This window comes from Mauremys reevesii, linkage group 19 (assembly GCF_016161935.1).
Source record: "Mauremys reevesii isolate NIE-2019 linkage group 19, ASM1616193v1, whole genome shotgun sequence".
In the NCBI taxonomy this organism is placed as follows: domain Eukaryota; kingdom Metazoa; phylum Chordata; order Testudines; family Geoemydidae; genus Mauremys; species Mauremys reevesii.
Window position 1 is genome coordinate 5,483,045 of NC_052641.1, and position 22,495 is coordinate 5,505,539.

The 22,495-nt window shown below is 62.5% G+C and overlaps 1 protein-coding gene across 1 annotated transcript in view; it reads right to left on the reverse strand.

The window, feature by feature from the left end:
* The window catches only part of LOC120386935, a 50,079-nt gene that overhangs the window by 14,049 nt on the left and 13,535 nt on the right, over window positions 1-22,495 (reverse strand). The window contains exons 11-19 of the mRNA XM_039506996.1: window positions 20,226-20,307; window positions 13,652-13,867; window positions 13,169-13,309; window positions 11,641-11,807; window positions 10,716-10,828; window positions 9,890-10,005; window positions 7,879-8,042; window positions 5,020-5,132; window positions 3,159-3,283 (exon numbers count right to left, since the gene is read on the reverse strand). Of these exons, the coding sequence (XP_039362930.1) occupies window positions 3,159-3,283; window positions 5,020-5,132; window positions 7,879-8,042; window positions 9,890-10,005; window positions 10,716-10,828; window positions 11,641-11,807; window positions 13,169-13,309; window positions 13,652-13,867; window positions 20,226-20,307 (1,237 nt within the window). The remainder of the gene's footprint in view (window positions 1-3,158; window positions 3,284-5,019; window positions 5,133-7,878; window positions 8,043-9,889; window positions 10,006-10,715; window positions 10,829-11,640; window positions 11,808-13,168; window positions 13,310-13,651; window positions 13,868-20,225; window positions 20,308-22,495) is intronic.

Below are 22,495 nucleotides of genomic sequence, written 5' to 3' on the forward strand. Positions count from 1 at the left end.
CACAGCCAGCAAATGCCCTGCACTAGCCCCTCGCAGCCCCAGTGCCATGGCGCTGCTGGACGTGACGGTCCCGCTGCAGGCACGGCAGTGCACATGACAATGAGCAGGAACAGAAACCCGCAGCCACCCAGGAGTTCCAAGGTGTCGGTGTGTCCCCAACAAGCCACAGCCAGCTTCAAACCCCAGCCACGGCTAAAGCCAAAAGGGGTGGCAGGGAATGGGCAGCGCAGGAGGATGCTCTGGGGCAGGAGGAAGTGTAAGCGGGTGTGCTGCTGCACCAGGAACCGGCCTCCAATAAACGCCCTTTGGGGCTGGATTCACTGCCTCCACCCAGCCAAACAGCAGAGCCACCTTTCCGCACGGGACTAGCCATTTGGGGGGCCTCCGTTGTGGGTGAGACATATTACAGGGGCTGAGCGCCCACCCTCAGAAACTCACGTCTCTTTTTCCAGCCACCTCCTGTCATGCTTCCTGTGCTGGGGCTGGAGGGCAGGGCTCAGAGCCAGCTCCCCCGCCAGGGCAGACTAAGGGTGGTGGAGGAGGGACAGGATTGGGCCCAGTGCTGTCCCACTTTCTGATTAGGACACATGGCAGGAGCCTGTGAGGCAGCGTGAAGGAAGCGGAGGAGAAAGTAACTGCTTCCAAAGCAGGGGTGGGGGGGGAGCACAAACGCCCCCGGGGAGTGGGGGGCAGTGATGGGAAAGGGGGCACCCAGCCTGTTCTCCCACCCAGACTCTGCCAAGGCTCTCAGCTTCCCCCTGGGCCCAGCAGGAACAGGGGCTGCTAATTCTGCCCGAGACGTGACATTCTGGAGCAGAACGTGACCCTCCGTCCCAATCCGGCACATGCTCAAATTCCAGTTTTATTCGGATTCCTCCTGCTGCTGCCCCTCATTGAGCTCTTCCCCCGGCCAGTGCTGGGCGTTGCTGGGAACAGGGGAACAAGGACATCTGTTTGGAAGGCGAGGCGGATACACCGTGCCAGGAGAATTGCGATCTAGTCTGTGTACTCCTTGCTGTTGCTACAGACACAAAGGAAGGGGTTATTAAGACGACGTGCCAAATTGTTACCGTTTGGCTTTAAGAATTTAATTCCTTGCAAAATTACAAGTAATTAAAGATCAAAGGCGAGATACTTTTTGTGACTGCCATGGTGCTAGGGGTTATTTTCAGCTCAGATTTGATGGTTTGCCTGTGGCTATAAGGAAGATGTTTCTAAAGATGTAATTACAAACTAATTACCCATAAACTAGGCCTTCCCAAGCTTAGGAACCTGTTTTTAAACTCTGCAGGTTCCTTCCCAGGCATCCCAAACCCCCTTGGCTTAGTAGTGCTCCTAGACAAGTGGTCGTGTGTGTGGGTAGGGGGGAAGGATCTGGAGGGCAGAGCTCACTGGGGTGCACCTGCAGGAAGAGGCTGCTAAGGGGCTGGAGGAGGCAGCAGTTCTGGCGAGCTCCTAAACTCTGCAGGAATAGAGAGTTGCACTCCGGGAGAGCTCAGAAATTTCACTTGAGCCAGCCCCCTGTGAGCTCTGACAGAGCCCGGCCCCCGGAGGCAGGTCAAGGGACAGAGAAGCTTTATACAGTAACTCCTCGCTTAACGTTGTAGTTCTGTTCCTGAAAAATGCAACTTTAAGCAAAACAATGTTAAATGAATCCAATTTCCCCATAAGAATTAATGTAAATGGGGGGGTTAGGTTCCAGGGAAATTTTTTTCACCAGACAAAAGACTATATTATATATATATATATACACACACAGTATAAGTTTTAAACAAACAATTGAATACTGTACACAGTAATGTACTGTGGTGATTGTGAAGCTTGGTTGAGGTGGTGGAATCAGAGGGTGGGATATTTCCCGGGGAATGCCTTACTGCTAAATGATGAACTAGCACTCGGCTGAGCCCGCAAGGGTTAACACATTGTTGTTAATGTAGCCTCGCACTCTACAAGGCAGCACGAATGGAGGGAGGGGAGACAGCATGGCAGAGAGAGACAGGGACACACACCCTGTGTGTGAGAGAGCTAGATGTGCATTGCCCCTTTAAGTACGCTGACCCCACTCTAAGTACATTGCCTTTTTAAGTAGACCAGGAAGTTGAGACAGCAGCTGCTTCCAGCAAGCTCCCTCAGTCCTGAGCTCTGTTCTGTCATCCCCTCCCCACCCCCCCGCTCTATGGAAATGGGGTGAGAAGGGGGGACTGGGATACCCTGATATTAGCCCCCCTTCCCCCCCTCAGGCAAGCAGGAGGCTCCTGGGAGCAGCTCCCAGGCAGAGGACAGGAGCAGCACATGGCAGTGGGGGAGGGACAGCTGAACTGCCTGGCAATTGCTAGCCTGCTGGGCGGCTGCCACACAGGGAACTTAAGGAAGCGGGGACCTGATGGGGGGCTGCTGGTCCACCCTGGTTCCAAGCCCCCACCAGCTAGCTCCAACAGGCTGCTCTTCCTGCAAGCAGTGGACAAAGCAGGCAGCTGCCAAACAACGTTATAAGAGAGCATTACACAACTTTAAACGAGCATGTTCCCTAATTGATCAGCAACGTAATAACGAAACAACGTTAACTGGGACGACTTTAAGTTACTGTACAACAAGTTAGAGAAGACATCACAAAAGAAGGACCTCCCTGAATCAAGGAGAACCATCCGAGTCCTGCCCAAAGCAGCCCCACGTTACTCCTCTGGCCACTGACCAGACACAGGACCTTGGTGAGCGATGGCTGGGGCCAGGGAGGACACTGCACTTCCACTGGAGTGGCCTTTGCAAGCTGGGAGGCCAGCAAGCATCTCTCTGCAGTTCTGCTGGGCTGGGAGGGACTAAAGCCGTGTCTGTTTGCTGGCCCCGGAGGGAAATGAGCTGGGGGATCCCTGTCCTGTTCTCTGTCCAGCCCTACAACGGACGCTGCTTTGCCTACTTACTGGCAGTCATAATGGCAGGGCCAAGGACCAGCTAGGCCAGAAAGAACAGGCCCCCCTGTCAGCCCCCTCCCATGGCAGGGAAGGAGGGAAGTTCCCACAGCTGAGCCCAGGCTGCACCTGCTCTGGGGTTAGCTAATGGACTCAGTCCCCAGGGCTGTCAATGCAGCGGAAGTGCTGTCCTGCTCCTGGGAAAGCCAGCGTGGGGCTCAGGCTCTGGGCTGGCACTGGCTAGTCCCTTACCCTCGCTGCACTTGCAGATGAACGGCTTTCTCTCCTCACAGCTGGCATCCGTCAGAAGTCCGCTTGCTGTATCCAGCCACACACAATCCTTCAGGCCGCCATCCGCCAGGTCGTCTCGTAAGTGCCTTCCCCAAAACATAAATGAACAGTGGGGCTGTTATTGTGTGGCAAGGCGTGGCCAGCCCCAGCACTCGCCTAAGCCCTACGCCCAGCGTTGCTGACCACCCCTTCCTCTCAGCAGCCTAGCTCCCCCGGCCTGCTCAGAGGGGCTTCTCTTCGGGTAGGAAGGTGGGAACTCCCAGGAGGCCCTGGCACAGACCTGCCCTTACAGAGAGAAGTTGGGTTATGCTGTGTCTGATGCTCCCTGCAGCACAGTTGAAACCTGTGGCAAAAACACATCTCTGCAAGGAGCAGCTGAGGCACCAGGCAGCACCCTGCACTCCCGGCTAGAGAGGCAGGTAGCCTGACTGGGGGGCCATCTACTGGCCAAACTGTGAACTGTCACTTGAAAGGAGATAGGGCCTTTGCATGATGCTCTGTACAGAGTCACAGATTCCAATGCCAGAAACTGGCACTTGATCAGCTTGTCTGCCCTTCCTGCAGAGCACTGGCTGGCGCGCCGCCCCCGAATAATCCCTAGAGCAGAGCTTTCAGAAAAACATCCAGTGATGACAAATCCACCAAGCCTTCCTGGGAAATTCTCCTGGGAAAAAGGGAGGCTGCGTTGCACTGTATGTCAAGAATGTATGCAACACACACACTCCCACCGCGTGGACCTTTGTCCCCTTCTAGTGGCTAGACCACATCTAGCGATTTAGGACTCTGCCCCTGCTCTGAGCTACCAGGAACAGCCCTTTCCTTCAAGTGGCAGAAACTGGTGCTTTTAGATCTCAAGATCCCAGGTTCATTTCCTGCAGGTGTCCCAAACAGGGCTACACTGCCTCGAACCACCAGACCACCCAGCTCCCAGAGCCAGGCACAGAACCCAGGAATCCTGACATCCAGTGCTTTAGTACTGGCTCACAAATAGCTGCTCCCCGCACAGGATAACAGCAGGCCTCTCCCAACGGTTCCTCCTCTAGCTGCAGTGGGTGGAGATCTGGGCTGTGTATCTGGAGGTTATATGTTCAAACTTGGCTAATGGCCTGTATGGGGCAAGACCACTGCTTGTGGGCGAAGAGAGCAGAAGACTCGCCCTGTGTGAGCGCCACACGGGTCAGAGATTGATCGAACTGACGTCTCTCTCCAGAACACAACTTTGCTCTCCTCGGTGGCACATCAGCACGATGGGGGCTGGCTGCCTCAGGGTGTTGCTAATGAGCTACAGAGCCTTCCACCTGCAGGGGATGTGTGTGACTCCAGCCCACATCACAGAGATGAACAGATCTTCCCACCCAGTGGGCATTCGGTGGCCCCTAGCTGGGATGTTTGCTGGGTCTCAGTCCCAGCTCCCATGTCATTAACAGATGGCAATAGCTTAGCAGCAGTTCACAAAGGAGGGGAGACTTCTCTGGATAATGAGGACGTTATCCCATCTGATGGCTGGGCACAACATTCGGAGACAGAAACCCCCATGCTTCAGTGCAAGAGCCAGAACCCACTGCGGGGATTTAGGAAGAAACTTTTCTGAGGGGAGGTTTACTCCCGAATTGCCTAGTGGGGGGTTTCAAACGCCTTCCCTGCAGGAAGTGTCTTGTCCTGGCCACTGTCGGGGACAGCACACTGGACTAAATGGACCGGCGTCTGATCCAGCCTGCTGATTCCTGTGTTCCTCTGCCTGGCCAAGACTTGTACAGGCCCTGCCATAACAGCTTTCATGTAACATCCATGTCAACAAGTATCAGGAAAGCCAAGTGCTCACTCCGCGAGCTGCCTGGTGATGGGATCGCGTGTAGTCCACTGAAATACGGATTCATCCGTCTGATCATTCAGGCCTGTCCAGAAGGCACCCCTGAAGTTTGAACATACCCAGTCCTGGAAGGAAACGGGACAGTCTCAGGACTGGGGGGCAAGACATCCTCTTACACTCCTGTGTAGGGTAACCAGACGTCCCGTTTTTAAAGGGACAGTCGTGTATTTAAGCCCTCCTGCAAGTGTCCTGACTTTTTCTTTAAAACATGCAAATTGTCCCACATTTTCTGTCTCCCCCTATCAGTACTGGCGGGTCCTGCTGCAGGCCGGATCCTTGCTTGCCAGCCGTCCGCCCACCAGCAGTGAGTGGTGGGGGGGCGGTCCAGGGGCTGATGTTGGGTGTGGGTGTAAAGGCTGGTGGTGGGACGAAGATGCAGCACTCGGGACCGGCCGCTCCCCCTGCTGGGTTGTCAGCGCAGCCCCCACTGCGTGCTGGCTCTCGGCCAGCAGGGCCCAGCCCCCTGTCCCGTTTCCAGCCAGCACTGCCTGCACGCTGAGAGCTGCAGCAACTGGTGAATGCGGAGAGGCGCCAGCCTCTCCTGCCCCCTCCCCGTCTGCCCTTTACATGCTTCCCCTCTCTCTGTCCTCTCCCTGCTTTTCCCTTTCACCTCCCCCCCCCGCCCCCAGCCGGGCACGTCCTGCTCCCAGCTGTGCGGAGAACCAGCCCCTGGTCGGAGCGCTCAGCTGACAAACAGCCTGGCTGGCAGGTTCCTTCCTTCCCCCGCTGCCTCCGCTGGGCCAGCGCCCAGGAAAGCCCAGGACCCTCCGGCCCAGGGCGCTGACCAGGAGGAGCCAAGCCCTGCACATGCCAAGGCTTAACCCCTTCCTGCCCACACTGTAGCCGGGGGACAGGAAGCGGCTGGGTTATGCTGGTGGCCAGCAGCAGCCTGGAGGTGTTAACTGCCTTTCGACACTGTGCAGGTAGGAAGGGACAAGCTGCTTCCAGCCACGCCGGGGGAGGGGGGGGGCAGAGTGAAGGGGGAGGAGAAGAGATGAGCTCTGCAACGACCCGGGCCAGGTCACCCCTTCTCCCCCTCTCCCGCAGCTGAAAGCAACTCCCGTTCCTTCCCTCCCACCCAGTGACGAAAGGCTGCTGCTGGCCACATTCTGGTGTGAACCCTGGCAGAAATCACGGGGTGGGGGCGCCCTGTGTGCCCCCACCCACGTTGCCTCGGGAAGACACAGCGCCAGGCACCAGGAGAGGCGGGTCCATCCTGGGGGCCCAGCCAGGCATGGAGGGCAGAGAATGCTGGGCAGGGAGAGTTGGGTTGGTCAGCTACCCACTCCCTGTGTGAGAGAGGTGTACGGGAGTGTGTGTGTGTCCTCTCCCCATGCGGGGGCAGGGTAGGGGTGTGTGTCACCTCTCCCCGTGCAGGGGCGGAATGGGGGGGGTGTCACCTCTCCCCGTGCAGGGGAGGGGGGTAGGGGTGTGTGTCATCTCTCCCCATGCGGGGGCCGGAGGGGGGGGGTGTCACCTCTCCCCGTGCAGGGCCGGAATGAGGGGGGTGTCACCTTTCCCCGTGCAGGGGTAGGATAGGGGTGTGTGTCACCTCTCCCTGTGCGGGGGTGGGGTAGGGGTGTGTGTCACCTCTCCCCGTGAGGGGGCAGGATGGGGGGGTGTCACCTCTCCCCGTGAGGGGGCGGGGTAGGGGGGTGTGTCACCTCTCCCCGTGCGGGGACACGATAGGGGGATGTGTCACCTCGCCCTGTGCGGGGGCGGGGTGGGGTGTGTGTCACCTCTCCCCGTGTGGGGTCGGAATGGGGGTCACCTTTCCCCATGCGGGCGTGGGATGGGGAGGTGTCACCTGTCCCCATGCAGGGGTGGGGTAGAGTCTGTGTCACCTCTCCCTATGCAGGGGCAGGGTAGGAGTGTGTGTCACCTCTCCCTGTGCGGGGCGGGATGGGGGTGTCACCTCTCCCGTGCAGGGGCAGGATGGGGTATCACTTCTCCCCATGTGGGGGCGGGGTGGGGGTGTCACCTCTCCCCGTGCGGGGGCGGGATGGGGGGGTTGTCACCTCTCCCCGTGTGGGGGCGGGGTAGGGGTGTGTGTCACCTCTCCCCGTGCAGAGGCGGAATGGGGGGGGTGTCACCTCTCCCCGTGCAGGGGAGGGGGGTAGGGGTGTGTGTCATCTCTCCCCGTGAGGGGGCAGGATGGGGGGGCGTGTCACCTCTCCCCAAGTGATCTCTAAAGCCTTCAAGATAAGAAGGTAAATAAAAAGAACCCAACTACCCAGTATTTCTTTTACCAGGAGCTCAGTCAACTTGTTAATTTGAACGTTTGTACTGCCCAGTTCTGACTGGCTGCCCTTGAACTCGCTTGAACACAAGTAATTTTGCCGGGTGTCCTGTATTGAGCACAGGGAAATTTGGTCACCCAGCTCCTGCGCCACATTTCAAACAGTTGGGCCTAGAGATCACAGCAACGCTGAGTCCCTGCAGCTCAGGGGCGAGCTCAGCACCTCTGCATCTGGATGCCTGACGTTAGGCAGCCCAGTGTGAAGACAACGACCTGTGTGAGAGATGTGGGGGGGGGCTTGTTTCCTACACACACAGTTAAAATCAGCCTATCCTGCCCCCTTCCTGTTCTTCACACCCTGGTCTATGTCCTCCGGCTGCTCTTGGTTTCAGTGTTAGGACTCTGCCTGCTCAGGGTGCTGGGCGGCTGGGTTCGATGGCCCCAGATTAGAGCCCTGTTCCAGCAGCAGGGCCGGGAGCCCTGCCCCACCTCATGTCCTCTCGGAGGCCTGAGGCACATGCTAGTCCAGTGGGTCTCTGGCGCTCTGCTGGGTTGGGCTCTCTGGCTCTCACCTTCTCCTGGCGCGAGGTCAGATACAGCAGCTCTGTCTGTCTGAACTGCCGACACATTCGCAGCCCCTCCTGCCAGGTGCTGCCGGCCAAGGACGAGTCCAGGTAGTAGCAGCTACCATTCCAGTGTCTCCAGCCAGGCTCCGTGGGGCAGCGGCTCCAGGGAACTGCCACGGAGAGAAAACACTGTCTCAGAAACAGGGGCTCAGGATCACCTTATGGAACAGCAGTGGAGCGTCCGAGCAGGCACAGCACTCAGCAGTGGGGGGAGGAAATGATCAGGAAGAATCACAGAACCCCCCACTCAGTCCAAACCCAAACATGGCCCATCTCTGGGCCCAACCTGCCTCTCCGGGCAGACACACACACACACACATCCCCGGGATAATGCCCATGCAGTCCGTACCCACTCTCGCCCCTTTGGTCTTTTCAGTCCGAGCTCGCGCTCTCACTTTCCATTTTCTATTTATTTACCCAGATGGGGGCTGGGCTATAGCGTACCATGCTATTCTAGCACAGCCCCACACAACACGCCATGCCCATGGCAAACAGCATACTGGGCTGGGCCGGGCTGTGTCTGCCACAGGGGCCGGGCCGGGCCGGGCTGTGTCTGCCCCAGGGGGCAGGGCCGGACCGGGCTGTGTCTGCCACAGGGGGCTGGGCCGGGCCATGTCTGCCACAGGGGGCCGGGCCGGGCCGTGTCTGCCAGAGGGGGCCGGGCCGGGCCAGGCTGTGTCTGCCACAGGGGGCTGGGTTGTGCCGGGCTGGGCTGTGTCTGTCCCAGGGGGGCAGGGCCGGACCGGGCTGTGTCTGCCGCAGGGGGCCGGGCTGGGCCGGGCCGGGCAGTGTCTGCCGCAGGGGGCCGGGCCGGGCTGGGCTGTGGTTGCCACGGCGTGCCGGGCTGGGCTAGAACGCTAGCCTACTTTCTCAGTATTCAAACCTGACCTGCTTTGCTTCTTGCTTCCTGCCACTGGCTAAGCTGTGTCTGATCTCTCACTTGTCCTGCTCCGGGGACCTGTGCCCATGTACCCAGAGCAGTGGGGGCCCCTGGCTCGTAAGCACACACTGGAGGTGCTCACCAAGCGTGGCTTGAGGAGACCCTGCGCCACAGACTCCTGTCGTCCCTCTCGGGAAGCGAGTTCCACAGACCTCACTGAGCTGAGATCTTCCCACAATTGGAACCGAACTTTCCTTGGCTCAGGCTTTGTCTGAGCCCTCGGGTGGGCAGCTGGTTGCCCTCCTTTGTATGTCAGAGGTCCCTGTCCCCAGCCCTGCCTCTGGCAGAGCACTGGAAACCAAAACCAAAACAGGCACCTCCAGTGAGGAAAGGGGCCAAGGAGCCAGAAGGACCAGGGAACTGCCAGCCCTGCCAGCGTTCTTCAGATCCAGAAGCACCAGTCAGCACCGGTAGGGCCCGCAAACAGGGACTCCCTGGCCCAGCAGCAGTGTGCAGCAGCTTCCCCAGGGGAAGGTCCCGTAGCCAGCACAGGCCTCTGGCCAGACCCAGGTGCCCACAGGGTGATTAGCCTATAAGAACTGCCAGCATACATGTCATCACACCAGGGCAGCTACAGCTGCAGTATAGGAGTCAGGACATCTGTACCCCTGGGCCGGCCACGCAACAGGCTCACAGGCCATGCTCTGAGCACAATGAACTGTTACCATGCGGGAGCCTTCAGCCCCCTGCCTGACAGGGGCCGGGGCACTCCCCCCGCCCCCATCCACAGAGCCAGCACTGGAGACTGGGGAGCTCCCCTCCCCGCTCTTGGGGCTGGCACAGGAGACGAGGAGCTTCTCCCCCACCACCCTAGGGGCTGGCACAGGAGACCAGCTGCCGACCAGGCAGGCAGTATTTTCACAGCAGGTTTGGCAGCTGCTGAACGGTGCTGGTTACTGAGTCTGGCTCAGGGCTGACCGGCTCCCTGGTCAGTGCCTGGTCCGTGTGTGGTGTCCCAGGCTGTCCCGAGGGTCTCAGCACTGAATTCTTCATTGGGGCAGCCTGGCAGGTACGTACCCTCCACTCCTTCGCAGACCCAGGGCTTGAGTCCTGAACAGTTGGACACGGTAAGACCGGAGCCCGGGGCTCCGATGCTCAGGCAGCCTCCCGGAAGGAGCGGCACACCAGCCAGCCTGAGGCAGAAGCACAGGACAGTCTCTCCAGCAGCAGCCAGAGCCTTGCAACACAGGACAATGCAGTGCAGGGAGCCCCTGCAGCTCACACCTCAGGCCAGGGGAGCCCTCAGGAACCCCTCCCATGGAAAGGGCCACAGCCTTAGCCCACTGGAGAGAGACGGGTAAGGTGGGCACCTCCACCTGGGCAGGATGCACCGCTCTTTGGGCCTACTGATGGAGGCAAGCAGCATGGAGGAGGGTTCAGGAGGTACCTCAGTCCCTGAAGAATAGAGAAGGCCCCTGGCCCCACGGGCAGGGCGGGGAGGGGGTGAAATGCCCCAGGCACCCAGCCCCACAGGTGAGGGAGCAAAGGGGGATGCCACCCCATGTGCCTGATCCCCCAGAGGAGTGCTGGACTCACCTACCGTCCCTCACAGTGCCCCTGTACACAGGCCACGCCAGCTGCTCTGTCTAGGAGAGTGGGCAGGTGAGTAGGACTGGCCGGAGGGAGGCCCAGGTCTCCTTGCTGCAAGACCAGGCCCAGCTAGGGTGTGAGCGCTGCCCCCTGAGCAGCAGCAGCCCCAGGGTATTACAGCCCCAAGGACAGCAGGCTGCGCTGAGCAGCTGGAGGGCAAATCCACCTGTCTGTGTGTGGGCATCTCCACCCTAGGGGAACACACCAGCACCCCCCTAGCAGACCCATCTGGCACCGTCAGCTACACACTCACCAGGGGGCAGCACCATCTGCGTGCTGAGCCACTGCCCACGTCCAGCTGCCATCGCCATCTAGGTCATTCAGCCCAGTCCAGCTGTCCCTCTGCACCATGGCTCTCACCCAGGCCTGTGGGGAGGCAGGACCTGCGTCAGTGTAGGGCATATCTCCGCTCTCCCTTTGAACTCCTTCCCGGCTAGCCGGCATTCTGGTACCCTGCACACAGCCTGGGGGAGGATGCAGGGGTGTATCCAGACTTCCCGTCCCACAACTCAGTGACTGGAAAGGGGACAGCACAGGGAAGTGGCTGCATGTCTCCCCCTCTAGCGAGGGGACTACCCCCTGGAGCCCTCCCCATGGGGAGGGGTGCTCACTGTGCCCACTGCACTTGCTGGGCACACTGCTGCTATCCCTTCCCCCTTCCCGCCGAACCAGCTCCAGCCAGGACATGCCCCAGGTCACCCACAGGGTAGGCGCCCAGCAGCCAGAGGCCATGGGACCCTGTGCACGGGAAGGATGTGCTGGATGTGAGGAACCAGCTCAGCCTCACAAGGAGGACAAGCCAAGAGCCAGAGGGAGCCCCTCCGGGCCCCTCCCGCCCCACGGGCAGGGAGCAGGGGTGTGGCCGGGAGTCTGGAGAGCCCCGTCCTACAGCGGCTTCTTCCCACCCAAGGAGCTCAGCTGGCCCTCACCCCTTCCCTGCGCTGCTACCCCACCCACAGGCACAGCAGGGGAAACGCAAGGCGGCTCCAGGGCGTTTCACTGCGGTGACTGCTCAAGCGCCCTGGGCCCAGGAGTCGCCTTCACACACACACACACACACACAAAAAAGCCAGGGGTTGGAGTTAGGAAGGCTCCTCGGTTTCCTCCCTGCTTCCTAATCTGTTCTGCTCAGGGAGGGGCCCAGGCGTCCTGCCTCAGCCCATGTATGGCCCCTGTACCTTCTCCTCCAGGCTATCGAGAGCCAGCAGCCTCATGCCTTCTCCAGAGGCACTGCAGGCTGCCTCCGCTTGCTGCCACGTCTTGGCATCACTCTCCTCCACGTAGTAACAGTGTCCGTCCCAGTACCACCAGCCAGCTCCTCCAGGGCACCTCCCGCTCACGAGACCTGGTGAGGCAACAAGGAGACAGCCCTCACTCATCACCAGGACGTGCCCTGTGGCCGGGGCCTGCAGTCCTTGCCCTCTGACTTGGCAGGGCCTCCCCATATACCACAGTCACACTGGGGGATCTCTGCGCTGTCAGGAGACAAAGAAGCCTAGCAATCCGATCGGTGTGTTGGGGCCTGGCCAGGCTGGCCTGTGGAAAGCTGGAAAGGAGACTGGGGTGACAGAAACCATCCTGAACAGAGACTGGGTCTTGCTGGGGTACGGCTTAGCCATTCAGATGCACATTGTCACTTTCATGTGCTTGTAACCGTCTCTGCCTTTATCCCTTTTCCTTGGTATCACCTGACCAGGCTCTTTGGTTAATAAACTTGTTTCACTTTTACTATGAGCCAGGTCAGTGCTGGGCTTGAGGAGACGGGTGTGTTTACCCAGGTACATTAATCAGCTGCGGCGCAGTGACTCTTTATCAGAGCAGCAAAGCTCCTATCTCCTGTGACTGCACCGTGGTACGGGCTGTGCCCTGCAGAGACACAGCTCTGAGGAGCTCGGGGGCAGGAGTTCACTGGCTGTTACCTGCTAGGTGAGGTCTGGGCCAGGAGGGCCTCGAGGAGTTTGCTGGGGGGGCAGACAGGCTGGTGTGACAATCTAATGCCAGCAAAGCTCCCTCTTGCTGTGGCAGGGGGGTAACATGGCAGCTCCCAGCTCGGGGTACTCCAGCAGAGTGTTACATACCCTTTCCCATGCAATGTTTCCTTCCCCTGAGGGGATCCCGGTGCACCCATCCAGGGATGGGCTGGCATTGCAGGGTGTGGTGGTGCCTTCCCACGCCTCAATACTGGCAGTGCACTGGGCATGCCCTCACCAGTGCCACTGTGCAATCCAGGGAGGGCAAGGGCCAGGGGCTCGGCCTGCCTTTCCCAGACGCTGGCTGCCAGCCGAATGCGCACAGGAGACGAAGTGGTTCTGGGCAATACGGGAAGGAGCACAGCACACAGGCTGCAGGGCACAGAGCTGCCCCTGCACCATCAGCCACGGCTGCAGCCTGGCTGGCATCTACTCCAGGGTATCCCTGGGGGTAAGAACCCCCCAGACTCACCCTGGGCCCCACAGAGCCAGACGGGTCTGGGGTTCTCCTCTCAGTGGTATGTTTTTAGGCTACACCAAGTGGCGGGCGGGGACCTGGGGCTGGTTGCTCTGCCCTTCAGCTCAGCCCAGCTCCATTCATCTCCTCCTCCGTCCATGTTAACTGGGCTCCACCCCGTCCCTCCCCAGGTAGCAGAATCCAGTGCATGTGCCTCCCATCAGAGCACTGCACACGCACCCAGCCCCACCCCGCCCGCACTGGGGGGGGCACCCTTACCATGTAGACAGGAAGGGCCAACCCTGCGGACACAGCTCAGGTGCCCTTCGCAGCGGCCACTCAGGGGGTTACAGGTGCGAGTGCCGGGGCAGGGCAGGCAGCGCCTTGCACACCTCACGCCGGAATAACCAGGGGAGCAGGCTGCAAAGACAAGCACACCGGTCACACAGCAGCACCGCGGGGTCGATCCGCGATAGGCCTCGATCCTGCTCTCGCTGGAGGCAAAGGGAGTTTCACCAGTGCCTGTTGGAGCAGGAGCAGACTCTGCGGGTTTCAAACTAGCCCAGCCCAGCCCTGGAGAAGCTACAATCGGGACCCAGTCTGCCCCTTCCCCAGAGGGCTGCGCAGCACTCAGCAGGGCTTTCCAGACCCACAGGAGCCCCAGCGAATGGGGCTTAGCCCCACGCAGGAGAAATGCCCAGCCACAGGGCAGCCCTGACTGCTGCCCCCTGGAACCCACCCAGCAAAGCGGGGCCTGACTACCTGACTTGACGTAGAGGAAGGCACCGGAGCCAGGACTGTCGACAAGCACCGTTCCGTTCACCGCGTAGTAGGCACCACGCAGCTGTGTCACCCCGGTGCAGTTCTCTCTCTGCAGGAAGCAGGAGTCCTTGGCTGCCCCCAGCGAAGCGTGTTTCTGCCACACAAAATCCTGGAAGGAAACAAGCAGCTTCTCCCGAAGAGCTGGCAGCTCCACCTCTGCAAAGAGGGTTCCCCGCAACCCTGTGAGTGACAGCCTCCCTGCGCACACCCGCCCCCCACAGCAACAGCCTCCCTGCGCACGCCCGCCCCCCACAGCAACAGCCTCCCTGCTCACGCCCGCCCCCCACTGCAACAGCCTCCCTGCGCACACCCGCCCCCCACAGCAACAGCCTCCCTGCGCACACACACCCCCCACAGCAACAGCCTCCCTGCGCACACCCGCCCCCCACAGCACCAGCCTCCCTGCGCACACCACCCCCACAGAAACAGCCTCCCTGCACACACCCGCCCCCCACAGCAACAGCCTCACTGCACACGCCCGCCCCCACAGCAACACCCTCTGCGCACACCTGTCCCCCACAGCAACAGCCTCCCTGCACACACCCGCCCCCACAGCAACAGCCTCCCTGCGCACACCCACCCCCACACAGAAACAGCCTCCTGCACACACCCCCCACAGCAACAGCCTCCTGCACACACCGCCCCACAGCAACAGCCTCCCTGCGCGCACCCGCCCCCACAGCAACCGCCTCCCTGCGCACACCCGCCCCACACGGCAACAGCCTCCCTGCGCACACCCGCCCTCCACGGCAACAGCCTCCCTGCGCACACCCGCCCTCCACTGCAACAGCCTCCCTGCGCACACCCGCCCCCTGCAGCAACAGCCTCCCTGCGCACACCCGCCCCCCACAGCACCAGCCTCCCTGAGCACACCCACCCCACAGCAACAGCCTCCTCGCACACCCGCCCCACAGCAACAGCCTCCTGCGCACACCCGCCCACACAGCAACAGCCTCCCTGCGCACACCCGCCCCCCACAGCAACAGCCTCCCTGCGCACACCCGCCCCCCACAGCAACAGCCTCCCTGCGCACACCCGCCCCACAGCAACAGCCTCCTCTGCACACCGCCCCACAGCAACAGCCTCCTGCGCACACCCGCCCCACAGCAACAGCCTCCTCGCACACCCGCCCCACAGCAACAGCCTCCCTGCGCACACCCGCCCCACAGCAACAGCCTCCCTGCACACCCGCCCCACAGCAACAGCCTCCCTGCGCACCCCGCCCCCACTGCAACAGCCTCCTGCGCACCGCCCCACTGCAACAGCCTCCCTGCACTCCCGCCCCACTGCAATAGCCTCCCTCGCACACCCGCCCCACAGCAACAGCCTCCCTGCGCACGCCCGCCCCACAGCAACAGCCTCCTCGCACGCCCGCCCCACTGCAACAATCTCCTGCGCACGCCCGCCCCACAGCAACAGCCTCCCTGCGCCGCACGCCCCACAGCAACAGCCTCCCTGCGCACACCCGCCCCCACAGCAACAGCCTCCCTGCGCACGCCCGCCCCACAGCAACAGCCTCCCTCGCACACCCGCCCCTGCAGCAACAGCCTCCTGCGCACACCCGCCCCTGCAGCAACAGCCTCCCTGCACACCTGCCCCCACAGCAACAGCTTCCCTGCGCACGCCCGCCCCCCACAGCAACAGCCTCCTCGCACACCCGCCCCTGCAGCAACAGCCTCCCTCGCACACCGCCCCACAGCAACAGCCTCCCTGCGCACCCCCGCCCCCAGCCGCAACAGCCTCCCTGCGCACCTGCCCCCACAGCAACAGCTTCCTGCACACGCCCGCCTCCACTGCAACAGCCTCCGTGAGCACGCCCGCCCCACAGCAACAGCTTCCCTGCACACGCCCGCCCCACACAGCACCAGCCTCCCTGCGCACGCCCGCCCTCCACTGCAACAGCCTCCCTGCGCACACCCGCCCCACAGCAACAGCCTCCTGCACACACCCACCCCCACAGCAACAGCCTCCCTGCGCACACCCGCCCCACAGCAACAGCCTCCTCGCACACCCGCGCCCCACAGCAACAGCCTCCTCGCACACCCGCGCCCCACAGCAACAGCCTCCTCGCACACCCGCCCCACAGCAACAGCCTCCCTCGCACACCCGCCCCACAGCAACAGCCTCCCTCGCATACCGCCCCCACAGCAACAGCCTCCCTCGCACCGCCCCACTGCAACAGCCTCTCCTGCACCCGCCCCACTGCAACAGCCTCCCTGCGCACCCCGCCCCACAGCAACAGCCTCCCTGCGCACACCCGCCCCCCACTGCAATAGCCTCCCTGCGCACACCCGCCCCCCACAGCAACAGCCTCCCTGCGCACGCCCGCCCCCCACAGCAACAGCCTCCTGCGCCACGCCCGCCCCACAGCAACAGCCTCCTGCGCACGCCCGCCCCCACTGCAACAATCTCCCTGCGCACGCCCGCCCCACAGCAACAGCCTCCTCGCACGCCCGCCTCACAGCAACAGCCTCCTGCACACACCCGCCCCCACAGCAACAGCCTCCCTGCGCACGCCTGCCCCACAGCAACAGCCTCCTCGCACACCCGCCCCTGCAGCAACAGCCTCCTGTGCACACCTGCCCCACAGCAACAGCTTCCCCGCGCACACCCGCCCGCCACTGCAACAGCCTCCGTGCGCACGCCCGCCCCCCACAGCCACAGCCTCCTCGCCGCCCGCCCCACAGCAACAGCCTCCTGCACACACCCGCCCCACAGCAACACCCTCTCGCACACCGCCCCACAGCAACAGCCTCCTCGCGCACGCCCGCCCCCACTGCAACAGCCTCCTGCGCACACCGCCCCACAGCAACAGCCTCTCTGCGCACACCGCCCCACACGGCAACAGCCTCCCTGCGCGCACCCGCCCCACACGGCAACAGCCTCCCTGCGCACACCCGCCCCCCACAGCAACAGCCGCCCTGCGCCCACCCGCCCCACAGCAACAGCCTCCCTGCACACCCACCCCACTGCAACAACCTCCTCGCACCCCCGCCCCACTGCAACAGCCTCCCTCGCACCCCCGCCCCACTGCAACAGCCTCCTCGCACACCCGCCCCGACTGCAATAGCCTCCCTCGCACACCCGCCCCACAGCAACAGCCTCCCTGCGCACGCCCGCCCCACAGCAACAGCCTCCCTGCGCACGCACGCCCCACAGCAACAGCCTCCTCGCACACCCGCCCCACACAGCAACAGCCTCCCTGCGCACACCCGCCCTCCACTGCAACAGCCTCCCTGCGCACACCCGCCCCCTGCAGCAACAGCCTCCCTGCGCACACCTGCCCCCACAGCAACAGCTTCCCTGCACACGCCCGCCCCACACAGCAACAGCCTCCCTGCGCACGCCCGCCCTCCACTGCAACAGCCTCCCTGCGCACCCCCGCCCCCAGCAGCAACAGCCACCCAGCACACACCCGCCCCACAGCAACACCCTCTGCGCACACCCGCCCCACAGCAACAGCCTCCCTGCGCACACCCGCCCCACTGCAACAGCCTCCCTGCGCACGCCCGCCCCACTGCAACAGCCTCCCTGCGCACACCGCCCCCACTGCAACAGCCTCCTGCGCACGCCCGCCCCACTGCAACAGCCTCCCTCGCACACCCGCCCCCACAGCAACAGCCTCTCTGCGCACACCGCCCACAGCAACAGCCTCCTGCGCACACCCGCCCCCTGCAGCAACAGCCTCCTTGCGCACACCCGCCCCCCACAGCAACAGCCTCCCTGCCGCCCGCCCCACAGCAACAGCCTCCTGCGCACCCGCCCCACTGCAACAGCCTCCTCGCACCCGCCCCACAGCAACAGCCTCCTGCACACCCGCCCCACAGCAACAGCCTCCCTGCGCCCGCCCCACAGCAACAGCCTCCTCACACCCGCCCCTGCAGCAACAGCCTCCTCGCACACCTGCCCCCACAGCAACAGCTTCCCTGCACACGCCCGCCCTCCACAGCAACAGCCTCCCTGAGCACGCCCGCCACAGCAACAGCCTCCTGCGCCGCCGCCCCCACAGCAACAGCCTCCCTGCGCACGCCCGCCCCCCACTGCAACAGCCTCCCTGCGCACGCCCGCCCCCCTCGGCAACAGCCTCCCTGCGCACGCCCGCCCCCCCCAGCAACAGCCTCTCTGCGCACCCGCCCCCACAGCAACAGCCTCCCTGCACACCCGCCCCCACAGCAACAGCCTCCTGGCACGCCCGCCACAGCAACAGCCTCCCTGCGCACGCCCGCCCCCCCCAGCAACAGCCTCCCTGCGCACGCCCGCCCCCCACAGCAACAGCCTCCCTGCGCACGCCCGCGCCCCACAGCAACAGCCTCCCTGCGCACGCCCGCGCCCCACAGCAACAGCCTCCTGCGCCGCGCCCCACAGCAACAGCCTCCTTGCGCACACCCGCCCCCCACAGCAACAGCCTCCCTGGCACACCGCCCCACAGCAACAGCCTCCCTCGCACACCCGCCCCACTGCAACAGCCTCCTCGCACCGCCCCACTGCAACAGCCTCCTGCGCACCGCCCCCACTGCAACAGCCTCCCTCGCCCCACTGCAGCCTCCTCGCACACCCGCCCCACAGCAACAGCCTCCCGCACACCGCCTCCACAGCAACAGCCTCCTGCGCCCCCCCACAGCAACAGCCTCTGCTCGCACCCGCCCCCACAGCAACAGCCTCCCTGCACGCCCGCCCCACAGCAACAGCCTCCTCCTGCGCACGCCCCCCCCAGCAACAGCCTCCCTGCGCCCGCCCCCAGGCAGGCCTCCCCCCCCGCCGCCCGCCCCTGGGAACAGCCTCCCCAAGGCCGCCCTGCTCCAACAGCCTGCCTGGGAAGCTCCAGGGAATGGGTGAGGCCAGCTGGGCTGGAGCTCCTGGGGCTGCCAGGGGTTCCCCTGCATTGACTAGAGCTGGCTGAGGAGCTCTGGAGGCCTGGCAGATGAGCAGCCTCTGCGGGCACCATTCCAGCTGGGAGTCTCAAGCACCTGCACGTACCTGTACAGCCCCACAGATGCCACAGCAACGGCCCGCAGAGAGACTGGGGGGTTCAGGTGAACTAGAGGGGGCTGCTTTTCTCAGCCCCGAGGGCGGCCCAGCCCTGGCACCTTGGTCCATGGGCAGGTGGGAGTTAGGAGCAGTTGGGGCTGGGAACGTGCAGCCAGCCCCCGTCTCACAGCAGCGGCTGGGAGCTCTGGAGGGAGCTGGCTCAGCACTCCAGGGCCGAGGCAGGGAGATTCTCAGCACTGGGCCATGCTGGAGCTCAGCCAGGGCTGGCCTTACCATGAGGCGAGCTGAAGCGGCCGCCTCAGGTGCCAGACTGTGGAGGGGCACCACTAGGACCCAGAATTGAGACCTATCAAAGTTTTGGCCCAAGCGAGGGGCCATGGGGGCATCATTTGAGCTCCCCACCTCAGATGCCAAAATGTTGTGGGCCGGCCCTGAGCTTAGCCTAGAGGGGCAAATGGTTAGATTTCAAATCCAGGGGCCTGACTCCTCTCAGTGCCACCCCCAGAACTCCTGTGGCTGCGGCGGGCAGACTCCTGATCTCCACCAGCATGAGTGCCAGGAGAACCAGGCTCTCTGGCTCGGACAAGAGCTCCCCGCTAGCCAAGCGAGCAGGGAGCCTCCAGAAACACGCCGTCCCCCCTCCATGACCCAATGGCTGATTCGGTTGCAGGGCGAGGGCAGCGCTTGTCAGGTACAGCAGGCCCTGAGTCCCTGACCCACAACAAGAGCCACTATCGGTACTGAGGCATCCCACCCTACAGGGGCGGCTCTAGGCACCAGCAAAACAAGCTGGTGCCTAGGGCGGCAAAATCTAGGGGGCGGCAAAAGGCTGGGGCCCCAGCTCATCTTGCCGCTGCGAGCCGAGGAGCGGCCCGTCCCCTGCCGCCGGAGCCCCAGGACGAGTGGACCTGCCGCAGGCATGACTGCGGAGGGGGCGCTCGTCCCGCGGCTCGGCTGGACCTCCCGCAGGCATGACTGCGGCAGCTCAAGCGGAGCCGCCGGACCCGCGAACCGTCCGCAGCCGCGGGAGGTCCAGCCGAGCCATGCGGGACCAGCGGTCCCTCTGCAGTCATGCCCGCGGGAGGTCCGCTGCTCCCGCGGCTCCGGGGCGCCTCCCGCGCATGACTGCTTGGGGCGGCCAAAAAGGTAGAGCCGCCCCTGCCACCCTACCCCGGATCAGCCACCAAACAGACCGAGCCACTGAGAAAGGAAAACAAGAGACGTCTCCCTTGCACGGCACGGCACTAATCGCCCCTCCTGGAGAGCCCCTTGAGGAGAATTGGCTCAGGTGTCTGGCAGCTGCTGAGACCGAGCCCTACTTCTCCTCACGCAGCAACTGGCCAGCAAGTCTGAGCTGCCTCCGCTCTGCGCTGCAAGGCACATGGAGGGCTCTGCTTGGCAATCCCTGCTGGGAGCCTGCCGCTGGAGCATGGGGAAATGGCCCACGCTCCCCCTGGGCTCCCTGACTCCCCGCCCCCATCACACAAGCAGAGAAAGCTCCTGCAGGGGAGACCAATGCTCTGACCTTCTGCTCGCTGGCAAGACCAGAGGGAGCTCGAGGGACAGCGCTTCTCAGGACCTCGGCCTTCGAAGGGGGTCCCGCAGAGCTGAAAGAAGCAGAACAGGAGTATGCTGGGCTGAAGAAACCTTCCCCAGGGCTAAAGCTGGAGAGGGGCTGGCCGCAGGGCCCGCACAGGACAGGGCAGGAAAGGCAGAGGCGAGGGCATCCGGGAGCTGCAGAGTAAACTGTCCTAGAATAGGAAGAGCCCAGAGCCACTCCTTCCATGCTCTGTCAAGGATGCGCCAGAGCTCCCTCAACCTGGAGCCCTTCCCTCTGCCCTGTCGCTGCCCCCCCTGCTGAGGGGGCGACTCTGACAAGGGTTACAAACCCCACCGTGTGCTCTGCACACTCTGGGAGGCTTGGCCCCTGGGGCAGATCACAGGGGCTGCTGTGAGCACAGGCTGCATGGCCCGTTCCCCTGAGCCGTTCCTCCACGCTGGCCAGCTCCAGCGCAGGGGGCGGTTGGGACCCCACAGACAGAGGGTCCCTGCCCTGGAGGTACTGCAGGGATTTTCTGCCCTTGCAGAGTGCAGGAGCAGCAGGGAAGCAAACTGTCAATTCTCTGGGTCCGTATCACCCAGGAAGCCCTCTCCTGTGCCCCCCTCTCTTTTGGCCCCCAGGAGATGCCCTTCCATGGGCTTTGTGGGCCGGTCTGGGGCCAGGTGGGGGTGAAGCAGGCTTGGCAAGAGTACCACACTCCATGGGGCCAGGAGACCCCTTCCCCTGGGTCACCTGGACTGAGCAGCTGCAGGGTGGCACTGCACCTATAGCGTGGTGCTGCCATAAGGAAGGAGACTAGCAGAGCACCAGCCATTGCTGAGACAGAGCGTGCTCCTGACTGCACATGGTGGGCAGGGTCCCTTCCCTACAGATCCCTGGGAACCCTGGGTGAAGGGGACAGAGTCAGACCTTGCAGTGCCCCAGCCCCACCTCCCAGCAGGAGCAGTGCTGGAGAACACCACAAGTGGAACCTCACAGAGGTCTCCTCCCCACGGCAGGAGCAGGTTGGTGGGACGGAACCTCTGTCCCATCTTAGCCCCTCCCCCAGCTGCCATGATCTTACCAGCACTTAGAATCACAGATATGTAGGGCTGGAAGGGACCTCAGTAGGACAACTGGTCCAGTCCCCAGCAATGAGGCAGGACTCAGTATCACAGGCGCCGGCTTCCTCCGGGCCCTGGGAGTGCTCAACCCCCCACTCTGCCCCAGGCGCCGTGCCCCCCTTCTCTCTAGCCCCCACCCTGCCCCACCTCTTCCCGCCCAGTTCCACACCCTCCCCCGAGCGCACCCCCTCCCCGCTCCTCCCCATCCTTCCCAGTGCCTCCTGCATGCCGTGAAACAGCTGACTGCGGCAGCAGGAGGCGCTGGGAGTGAGGGGAAGAAGTTGATCAGCAGCGGAGAGGCACTGGGGAGAAGTTGGCTCCTGGGGGTGCTAAGCACCCACTAATTTTTTTCCATGGGTGCTCCAGCCCGGCGCACTCATGGAGTCAGTGCCTATGCTCAGTATTATCTAGAACATCCCTGACAGCTGTTTGTCTAACCTCGTCTTAAAACCCTCCAGTGAGGGAGATTCCACAACCTCCCTAGGCAATTTATTCCAGTGCTTATCCACCCAGACAGTTGGGAAGTTTTTCCTAATGTCCAACCTAAACATCCCTTGCTGCAATTTAAGCCCATTGCTTCTTGTCCTGTCCTCAGTGGATAAGGAGAACAATTTATCACCCTCCTTTTTATAACAACTTTTTATGTAAAGGCTTATTGTGTCCCCTCTCAGTCTCCTCTTCTCCACACTAAACTAACCCAATTTTTTCAATCTTTCCTTGCAGGTCATGTTTTCTAGACCTTTAATCATTTCTGTTGCTCTCCTCTGGACTTTCTCCAATTTGTCCATATCTTTCCCAAAGTGTGGTGCCCAGAACTGGACACAGTACTCCACTAGAGAGCTCATCAGTGCTGAGCAGAGTGGAAGAATTACATCTTGTGTCTTGCTTACAACACTCCTGCTAATACGATCCACTATAACCCCCAGTTCCTTTTCCGCAGTGCTCCTTCCTAGGCAGTCATTTCCCATTTTGTATTTGTGCAACTGCTTATTCCTTCCTAAGTGGAGTCCTTTGCATTTGTCCTTATTGAATTTCATCCTATTTATTTCAGGCCATTTCTCCAGTTTGTCCAGATCATTTTGAATTCTAGTCTTGCCCTTCAACGCACTTGCAACCCCTCCCATCTTGTTA